Source organism: Microtus ochrogaster, linkage group LG9 (assembly GCF_000317375.1).
Source record: "Microtus ochrogaster isolate Prairie Vole_2 linkage group LG9, MicOch1.0, whole genome shotgun sequence".
Lineage (NCBI taxonomy): Eukaryota > Metazoa > Chordata > Mammalia > Rodentia > Cricetidae > Microtus > Microtus ochrogaster.
The window spans coordinates 9,959,296-9,970,103 of NC_022034.1; the positions used below are offsets into that span (position 1 = coordinate 9,959,296).

Consider the following 10,808-nt stretch of genomic DNA (forward strand, 5'->3'; position numbering starts at 1 on the left):
CATGCTTACAGACTGTGCACCTTCAAAATGAGCAGTGGTTCTCAACCTCCCTAAGGCTGTGAAACTTTAATACAGTTCCTCGTGTTGTGGTGACCCCCCAACCAGAAAATTATTTTCCTTGCTACTTCATAACTGTAATTTTGCTACTGTTACAAATTATGATGTAAATGTAGGTATTTTCTGATGGCCTCTTGGGGTTCATGACCCACAGGTTGAGAACCACTGCTTTAAGGCACCAGCAGTACCAGCAACTCCCACCAGGACAGACAGACAGGCCAGAGACAACCAGGGCATTTTGGGAGTCGAAAGAAACCAGACGATGCACTTTCAGAAGACCCTTTAGGGTTGGTATTCATTGGAAGCTGGCGACATAGAAGAGTATGGGAAGGCAAAGGCTTCTGGGAGTTCTCCAAGTGGCGAGACCCCTTTTCTCTCTGCCACTCAGATCCTGGCACAGGGTCTCTGTCAGATTTCTGGAGGTTTGCCTGTTTGGACCTGAAGATAAATCTTGTTTTCTTTGGCCTTTGATTTCCTGTAGCAACCATAAACAAAAACTACAGTTAGTGAATAAACAATCAACATCTTGCTTGTCTGATACTTAACATGGGGTCTAGTGACATAACTGTTGCTGGCCTGTCACTCACTGTGTAGAAATGCTGGCCTCAAAGTCACCGTGTGGATGAGTCTGCCTCAGCGTCTCAAGTGTTGGAACAAGAGTCATGAGCCATCTTGCTCAGCTTAACAGTCTTGATAAAGAAACTTGCAACGTTGAGGCTTGGGGAGTAAGGCATAAGCAGGGACAGGAAGAATAAAAGGCAGAGGACAGGGAAGAGTGCGATGAAAGAGTACTGCCTCCTGGACATGACATGACCATTGCACCCATGAGTTTACTGCAGCCATGGTTACCCGTACAAGACCTGAACAAGATCAAGCCAACAAGGCCAGCCAACATTCCAACAGGCAGCACTAATGGGATTTAATGGGTGTGGCACAGTGCTATCCTCCAAGCAGAACAACCACTATCTTCATCAGCTGCATCTGCAAAGAACATCACAGCTGAGACCGTTGACATCCCCTCCAAGGAGGAGAGTTTGGGGAGGACCATCAGACCCCCTACTCAGGATCCAGTCACTCCTCCCAGCAGGGTGCATGCAGTTCTGCCCTAATTACACACGTCCTTGGGGTCTCAAGGAGGGACTAGAGCATCTGTACTGAGGCGGCCTAAAAGGAGGTCCTCCATCCATGCAAGCACTGACTTTCCAGTGCTGCTGCTTTGGGGTCACCCATGATCTTACTTACAACCCCTGACCCAGCCTAACAAGTTCATTATTCCGGGAGTAACTTTGGTAGAATCAAACTTTAGTTTGTCATCGGGACCTGGGGAAGGAGGTGGGGAAACACATTGCCTAGTCCCTCTGCCCAGGGATAAAACTCTCAAAAAGATGGGGTACCAAAAACAAAACACAAAAAGAGCAGAAGACAGCATGAAGGGGGAAGGGAAAACCTTATGAGTACACAGAGGAAATGTTGAGACAGACAGTTGGGGGTGGATCAGAACACGATACATTAACTATGTGTATGAAATTGTCAACAAATAAAAAATGAGATGTTCTGTTGAAAAGAAAAAAATGCAGCCTTGTCTCAAAACAGAGAGAGTAGGAGAGCCAGCAATAGAGAAAGATAACGGTTAGCGCAAATGGCTTGCGTCCTGGTTTTGTATGGAACAGAGAGAAGAAAGGCTGCACAAGGCCGGGCTCCAGTCAGGAGTGTTCAGCCTCCCCTACAGGAGCGGATGGACTAAGTATCCCACAAAGATCTTAAAGGATGGCCATGTGCTATCAATAAATCATGAAGAATCAGTTTGGAGTCTGATAACAGAACATCAGCTATACATTTTTGCCTATTGGAACCAAAAACAGGAGATCACCACCACAGTGCACAGCATTAAACCGATGTCCCTAACTGGTGCTGAGAACCCCAGAACGTCTCACAGCAAGGTTCAGAGGGCACCTGCCTCTGGGGCACCACTGGCAGAACTTAAACCAACTCCTGGGCTCACTTTCTAAGTCAAAAGGAAAGCTGTCCCCTGTAATCAGACTGATGACTACCTTAATTGTCATCATTCATCCAGCAACTGATGGAAGCAGATGCAGAGATTCACAGTGAAGCACTGGGCTGAGCCACCGGAGACCAGTCCAAGAGAGGGGGGAGTGATAATATGAGCAAAGGGGTCAAGACCATGATGGGGATACCCACAGAAACAGCTGACCTGAGCTAGAGGAAGTTCACTGACTCTGGACTGACAGCAGGGAAACCTGCATAGGACCAAACTAGGCTCACTGAATGTGGGGGACAGTTGTGAGGCTTGGACATTCTGTGGGACCAGTATTTATCCCTAGCGCTTGAACTGGCATCTAGGAAGGAGCACATTCTTTTTGAAGGGAAACCTTGTTCAGACTAGATATAGGGAGAGGGCCTTGGTCTTTCCCCAAAGTGAAGTGTCAGATTTTGTCGGCTCCCCACGGGAAGCGTTACCCTCTCTGGGGAGTGAATGGGAAGATGGGAGGGAGAGGGAAAGGAAGAGGGGGAGGGGAGGGAGTGGGAACTGGGATAGCTATGTAAAATAAGAAAAGATTATATTTTTAAAAATTCTTAATAAAAGATAAAAGGAAAGAAGCACTAGGCATGGTTGTGTACCTTTAATCCCAGCACTCAGGAGGCAGAGGCAGGGAGATCTCTATGAGTTTGAGGACAGTCTGGTCTACACGGTGAATTCTAGGCCAGCCAGGCTACACAGAGAGACTCTATCTCAAAAGTTGAGAGAGAGAGAGAGAGAGAGAGAGAGAGAGAGAGAGAGAGAGAGAGAGAGAGACTCTGCCTTTTCCCAAGATCCCTTTGTGACTCTTCTGTTTCCCAGATCAGTCCCACAAACCCACTTTGACTCCCTGGGTTTACCTGGCAGCCCTTGGACTCATTAGAAGCCAAGGGTTCAATGGCAGACCCCAAACTATATGAGAACGTCTGATTTTAAGCCCAGGTCCCCATGGCTCCCATGGTCTTTCTCTCTCTCGCACAGAGGCAACAGAGTCATGAACGGAGCCAGAAAGACTTCCTTACCTGGCATTTTTTTCTTTCCTCCTCTCATTACTGACTTAACATTCTTTGTACAGAACGCCACTAAGGAATCTGACCCAACAATTTCTAATAAGGTCAGGAGACTAGTTCTACAGATGTTCAAAAGTCAGGTGGACCAGAGATCTTAGTGCTCTGGCAGTCAGCATGACCAGCAAAGGCTGGCTGTCTCTGATACAACCAACACGTGACCACTATTCACTGTCCCTGAAGCAACAGAACCCCATGGTCCTGATGCTGTGTGGGACAACTGACTACTGCCCCAATGCAGTGTGGAGCAATTTCCTGCTATTCATGATGCAGTAAGGGACAACTGTCCACTGTCCCTGAATCAGCATGAGACAATTGCCACCACCCCTAAGGCAGCATGGGACAACTGACCACTAAGAAGCCAGGTCTGTGTTTCTGCTTTCCTCACAGAGCTCAGCAGCTGAGTTCAGTTCCCATCTCCAGCAGCTCTGCAGACCTTTCCAAACCCACAAGCATCTGAAAAGCTCTCGCCAACCCTTAGAATAGAGTAGAGTGAGCAGCAATGCTGCGACCCTTTATAGAGGAGGAGACCACACCTCCCCTCCTGGCACCACAGCCCTCACCCCTTCCGTAGGTTCTCTGCTTCTTCGATAGTCTCAGGCAAAGTCACACCCTTGGTCTCTGGAAGAAGAAATGTCATGGCCCCAGCAGTCAGGCCCAAAAGCCCTACAAATGAAACAGAGTTCAAAGAAGAGTGTTAGAACACATTCATGCCCCTTATATGAGGGCAGTGAGCCGGAGAGGGTAAGGAAGACATGCTGTTTATCTTTAAAAGTTATCAAGAACATTTAGGAAAGAACTGGAAGCAATGGGATATTTAAGAAAATACAAAAGAAAGACAAGGCAATATTTGCCTTCATTTTGCTTCTACCAAAGTATGAAATTCCGAAGTAGCTAATATTTAAGCATCATGGGATTTGTGAAGTTGAATACCTTGAGAAAAATGTAAATATCTATTTTAAATTGTTATTATAGATAGACAGATGGTGATAGGTGACTGATAAATACATGGTAGATAAATAAAGGGTATATGCATTGATAGATAGCTAAGTGATAGATGATAGATAGATAGATAGATAGATAGATAGATAGATAGATAGATAGATAGATAGATAGATATTGATTAATGATAGCTAGATGATACATTGATTTTGATGATAGAGAGATGATATGTTGATTGACAGACAGATTATATATAGATAATAAATACATATGATTGATAGAGAAAGAAAGAAAGAAAGAAAGAAAGAAAGAAAGAAAGAAAGAAAGAAAGAAAGAAAGAAAGAAAGATGATTGGTTAATTGATGATAGATACATGACAGATGATAGGTAGGTAGATGGAGAGAGAGATGGATGGTTGGTTGATTGGTGATAGATAATAGATGATAGATAGATTAGATAGATAGATAGATAGATAGATAGATAGATAGATAGATAGATAGACAGACAGATGATAGATACATACATGCATAAAAGATGAAAGAAAGAAAAAAGGTAGATAATAGAAACATATATAGATAGATACAGCATGCTTAGATACAGAAGTGACAGATACATAGGTTATATAAGTATAGAGATGGGGTGGAGGCAGAACTGGAGAGCATGGCCAACCTATATGTGCCCTACTTATTACTCTTTCCTTCCTTCCCTCCATTTTTCCTTCCTTTCTTTCCTTTTCCCTTCCTTCCTTCCTTCTTTCTTTTTCTCTTCCCTTCCTCCCTCTCACTCCAATCCATTCTCTAACTCTCTCCCTCCCTTGACTTTTCCCTGCATTTGCCTGTGCCAGGAATGGCATCTTTCTGCACACACCAGACCCTTTACTTTCTGCTGGTGGGTGAGCACGTCTTAGACTCCTTCTCTAGGCTGGGGGACAGAAAAGGTATTCCTATCCTCTTTCACCAGTCCAGCTTATCAACAAAGAGGAAAGAGAATGTGGATTCCCATGTGACTCCTTATGTCTTCTCCACCTTGCTCTCAGAAACAGAGTCTCACACACAGCCCTTGCAAGTCCTTAGTCCTGTAGTTATCTTCCCTCGGTCTCCAGTGCGCTGGGATGACAGCTGAGCACCACCACACTCAGAAAGGGATAATTGCTCATCACCATCATACCCTAGCAATGGAGTGCTCAGTGCATACCAATTGGAAATTAAATGCACAGGACTGGAGGGATGGTTCAACAGTACAGAGAACTGGCTGCTCTTCCGGAGGACCAATTACCAGCACCCACGTGGCAGCTCACAACTGTCAGTAACTCCAGTTCCAGGGGACTGACACCCTCACATAGGCAAACCACTGTACATGAAATAAAAATAAATTTACAAGAAGGAATTAAATGCACAAGAAAGCAGGAGATTACATCAAAAGACCATCAGCCTGTAGACTGCAGGATGGGTTGAGAGATTCTGGAGGCACAAGATGGAACTCTCTGGCTACTCCATGGGAATTACATCTTATTATTTCCTGAAATGCAAGGCAGAATGAATCAGGAGATAGCTAGCTGAATCCCATGCTCCATCCTCGACGCCCACTCTACAAGCAGCTGCTGAGTGTTCCCATAATGCCCTCCACCAGGCCTGAAGCAGGGAACAGCCCATGAAGTCTTACCAAACAAAATGAGGGGCAAGGCTTGCCAAACTTCCATCAGCCTGAACACCATAAAGGGGGTGAAGATCCCACCCAGGTCACACAGGGCAGAGCATACCATCATTGCAAGATTCCTGGAAAGACACAGAGACCCAAAGGGTCAGCTTCATGTTTTAGCTCCAAGATGTTCGCAGCATCCTCGAGAAGGCTCTGGGGAAGAGCTGTGTGAAAGATGGTGGCAGACGAGCGCAGAGGTAGGTATGGGCTTACCACCGCTCCAGCAGCAGAAAAAGATAGCCTACCTCTGTAATTGTATCTCCTATGCTCAGCCCTCACACTCCTTGTGGCCAACTCAGCGCCCTGTGGAAATGAACGCGCATACATATTCTCTGACTTAAACCCTAGCTCTGCCCCACTCCTGTCCCAGGGCTGTGATGTGTTGTCACTTAGGAAGAGAACACAATATCTCTGTGTGACTAGGTTTAGAAGACCCAGACTCATAGCAGGCGATGCCTGGTATCAACATCAATGCTCAGAAGGTAAAGAGAGCTGCTTGGCTCAGACCCCACTGGGAGTAAATGTTCTGCATTTCAGATAGTCCGTCTTTGAATCAGGAATGTTTACAAGGACGGGTGGCCACGAATGCCTTTTGCTATCTGCGTTTGATCCACTTAACTGTAGATACTGGGACTCGCATGGCTGTGTATGTACAGACATTGGGTTTAAGGTTGTTTCTGGGCATCCAGCTTCCTTGCCTACTTTCTGTGAATGTTTATCACCCAGTGCACAGCAGAAAAGGGCACTCAGGGAGGTACCACTCCTCCATAGAAGACCAGACACCTCGCAATTGCTGTCGTTTAGGGAGGTTGGTCACTGGGTAGTGATGCTATAATGAATGAGATAATGGAACCTTTAGAAGGTAGGATCTAATGTAAGGAAGTTGAGTTAGCAGGAGTATGCCTTAAGGGGGCCATGGGAACCCCAGTCTTTCCTCTTCCTTCTCTCTATTTAGCTTCCTGGCCACACAATCTGGTCATGGTGTTTTTTTTTTAATCTTGAGCCCCAACCCCACAGCAACAGGATCAAGTGACCATAGATGGAAATAGAAGTTAAGCTAGGCCTTTCCCTTTTAAAAATTGACTATTCAACTGGACCGTGGGAGCTCACTCCAGCTCCCAAGGTCCAGTTGAAGAACAGAAGGAAGGAGAATATGTTCAAGGAAGTCAGGACCACGAGGGGTTGGTCCACCCACTGAGACCCTGTGCCTGAACTAATGGGAGCTCACCAAAGCCAGCTGGACTGGGACTGACAAGCATGGGATCAAATTGGACTCTCTGAATGTGGCTGACAACTGGGGAGACTGAGAAGTCAATGATAATGGCACTGGGATTTGTCTCTACTGCATGTAATGGTTTTTTTGGACCCTAGTCTATTTGGATGCAGACCTTCCTAAGCCTGGATGGAGGGAGGAGGGCCTTGGAATTCCCACAGGGCAGGGAACCCTACCCTCTCTTAGGACTGGAGGGGGAGGGAGGGAGGAAGGGTGAGTGGAGGAGCAGGAGGGAAGTGGGAGGAGGGGAGGAAGAGGAAATTTTGATTCCTATTATTTATAAAGTAATAAAAAAAAGAAAAAAGTTGACTATTTCAGGCATTTTGTTACAGCAACGCACAGCACCTTTGACCATATCTCTGGGTCTGGTATCCACGACAGTAGACTTGTTTGTCCTGGCTATTTCATTTTTAGAATCTGGGCTCAAAAGTACTAACACAGAAGATCCCTCCCCCTTGGTTAATTGTTGTTCTCATTTGTTTGGGGTTTTGTTTTCATTTTGGGGTTTTTTGGGGTTTTAGTTTTTTGAGACAGGGTCTCATTATTATCTAGCCCTGGAAAAAAAAGTTTTCCCCTTAATTCACCTTCATCTCCTTGTACTCAGATCAAGCAACTTTTTTCAAACAAGAGTTTAAGATGTTTTTTTTTTTAAATAAAGGAATTGGCCAAAGAAAGGAAAGAGTAGGCTGAGTTGTCTGTGTCGTCTGGCTCACTGAGCTGCAGCTCTTAATAGAACTGGATAGCTGGAATATTCCTCGATACTTTCATAAGAACAAATGGAGAGGAAATAACTTATACAAGGAGAAAAAGAATCTACCCAAGGGCAGGTTAGGATAATGTCCATTTTTTTTTAAATTCAAATGAAGTAGTTACTTTCACAATTAAAATATTCTTCTCCCAAGTTAAGATCTTAGGACTGGAAATAAGGAGCAGAAGGTAAAGGTGCTTGCTGCCAAGTCTAATGACCTGAGTTCAATCCCCAAGACCCCTGTGGTAGGAGAGAAGAACTTCCTGCAAGCTGTCATCTGACTTCTACACACAGGCTCCCTCTCCCTCTCTCTCTCTCTCTCTCTCTCTCTCTCTCTCTCTCTCACACACACACACACACACACACACACACACACACACATACACGATAAGTGTGTTTTAAATAACTCTAAAATCTAAGCTCTTTGTGGTGGCAGTGAGCTCACGCACAGATACTGAGCCTCATCCAGATCTAGGAAAAGTAAAGCTGCCATGAAGCCTCTGCCTTCCAAGAGGACCTCCAAGTGAACACACCAAACCCTGACCTCCATCCTCAACACAGGCCTGGAGGATGAAAAAGGCACAGTATCTTTGGAAAGATAGGTTTACGTTTACTGTTGAGTTTTTTTTTTAAATAAAGTTAAACACACATATATCTAAGTCTGCTCCTGCAATTCCATCCCTGTATTCATCCGAGTCAAATAAGAACGTGAATCCATTCAAAATCTCCCCATGGATGTTGACAGCGGCTACCTCATTGTCCTATGCCGGCAGCAGGAGTTCACCTGCTGATGGAGAAGCGGGTACGGGGACATTCACATTCTGGAAGACTTTTCAGGAAAGAACAAGGCATTGACAAACACAGTGAGGCGGATACAGCACATCATAATTAATAACAGGAGCCAGACAAAGGCCCCCGTGTTGTGACCTTTCACTTCCTGATGGTCCTGGGGAGGCAAACCTATGCGGGTAGGAAGGAGTCTACGAGAGACTTGATGTGAGGCGGTGTGAAGAAACTTGGTGGGGGCTAGGGAAATATGCTCTATTTTGGTTGGGACAAGAGCTGAAGAGTAATACACATAAATGTATATGTATGCACTAAACATACATCACCCAAACTCATCAAACTGTGTTCTAGAATAGGTCACTTTTGCTCTGTGTATATGAAACTTTAAGAAAAAAAAAAAAACACCAAAGCATAGACAGCAAAAGTGAAAGAGATGTTGGACTGTATGAAAACGTAAAACCTCTGTTCACCAAGAAAGCAATCCCCAGAGTGGAAAGCAGCCTTCAATAGAAGTCCGGTATCGAATGAGGGGCTGGTATGCAGAACCTATCAACAACCACAACCCAACAACCACAGAGGTGACCCAAGCACAGGAAAATTACCTCACCGGCCATTTCTCTAAAGACGAGGACCTGAGTCACTAAGAGTGGGCCTTGGTTTTATAGTCTGCCCCCACTTCCTGTTTACTCCCTACTTCCTGGCTGCCAAGGCAGTGTGGCCAGCCAGCCTCCCACTCTAGCCAGTCACACTTCCCCGCCATGATGAACTGTAGCCCCTTGAAATGTGAGCCAGAGGAAACCTTTCCTTTCTTAAGTTGCCTTGCTCCAATATTTTCTCACAGCAAAGAAAGGAACTATTGCAGGGACCCAGCCTTGGAGGCATCTTCCAGAAATGTCTTAGAAATGCTGCTATCTGCCTGGCAGTCGGGTCCTCAGCGTCCTCCCCCTCAGTGTCAGGACCTCAGTGTCCACCCCCGTTTGTGGCCTGACCTGACAAAGGTAGGGTACAGCTCAGCATTCACCAGGCAGACCATCTGCAGCACAATGGTGGCTCCCATACGGCCCAGACAAGCCAGGGTGGTGTTCAACCAATGCAGCTCTGGGGAGAAGCAAACAGATGGTTAGAGCGAGGATGCTCCCTGCATGAGCTGGAGTCAACAGGGGAGAAACTGGGAAGGGGCTGTGCTGGCTAGGACCCCGGAAAACAGGAAGAGCCAAAGAAATAATCCTCTCCACCTGGAGAAGCAAACTGATGTCCACGTGAGGGGAGTTGGGGACTTGCTAAGGACATATTCTGGAAGGTTCTTCATGCATAAGAAAAATTGAACTGCTCAAATCTGTCCTGGCTCCACCAGGCATGCCAAATAGAAATAAGCTATGTATTTATCTATGCCTTGGCTTGCTGAGCCCCCACGGAATGAACAAACACAGTCTGTGGGCTGCTGTGGGACTTAGGTATGACACAAATGCCCGGTCCGCCCACAGCAGTGAAAACCTGGCTTTTACTTATTATACAGGAAGATGTTGCTGACTTGACCTGAGGTACAGGAGGTGTGGTGTAAACAGGGCCCTTGAAGCAAGCATCCACCTAATCCTCATTTCCAACCAAAGAAAGGAAGGGAGAGAGATTATCACTAACCGTCATCCACTGTTGGCCTGGCTTATCACCAGTGCTCAAGTGGCCATGGCTCTAAGCCAGGTCCCCTCCCTAAAAAGGTCTCTGTATTTACACACATGTCATCTTGGCCCTGTCCCCAGACACTGGCTTGACTGGTGACTTCTAAAGAGAACAGAGGTTGCTTGCCTGTGGCCACAACATGGTTTCTGCTCCACTATTCCGCCCATGGAAGGTCCATACCAGTTAAGGTCACTGGACAAGAGACCTTAAGAGGACAGATGAGTCTCTCTGCACTTGAGTCTGGGGTACCAAGGATCTATGTACACTGTAGTGTAGCTAAGCCACTCCTGACAAGGCCAATGATCTCAGCATTTGAGATCACTACTGGGCTAAATTTGCTATCTCCAGTTAATGCTGGACCTCATGCCGCCTGCTCCCCTAACTGTCCAACACTAAGAATTCAGATGTGCACTGTTCCTTTAAGGCCAGGCTCTGTCCCCTTGAGTCCCCACCCTTGCTGGCCCCTGCCTGAGCACCCCTTTCTCACTCCATTTAGGTTTGCCAAGACCTCCTGATCTCAGT

General features: G+C 46.1%; 1 protein-coding gene across 1 annotated transcript in view; it reads right to left on the minus strand.

Annotated features, from left to right (window-relative positions):
• Positions 1-322: 322 nt before the first annotated feature.
• LOC101995481 (solute carrier family 22 member 1) overlaps positions 323-10,808 on the minus strand; it is a 27,370-nt gene continuing 16,884 nt past the window's right edge. Inside the window, exons 8-11 of the mRNA XM_005363382.1 lie at positions 9,599-9,707; positions 5,767-5,879; positions 3,726-3,828; positions 323-532 (exon numbers count right to left, since the gene is read on the minus strand). Coding sequence (XP_005363439.1) covers positions 466-532; positions 3,726-3,828; positions 5,767-5,879; positions 9,599-9,707 — 392 coding nt within the window. The 3' untranslated portion in view covers positions 323-465. The remainder of the gene's footprint in view (positions 533-3,725; positions 3,829-5,766; positions 5,880-9,598; positions 9,708-10,808) is intronic.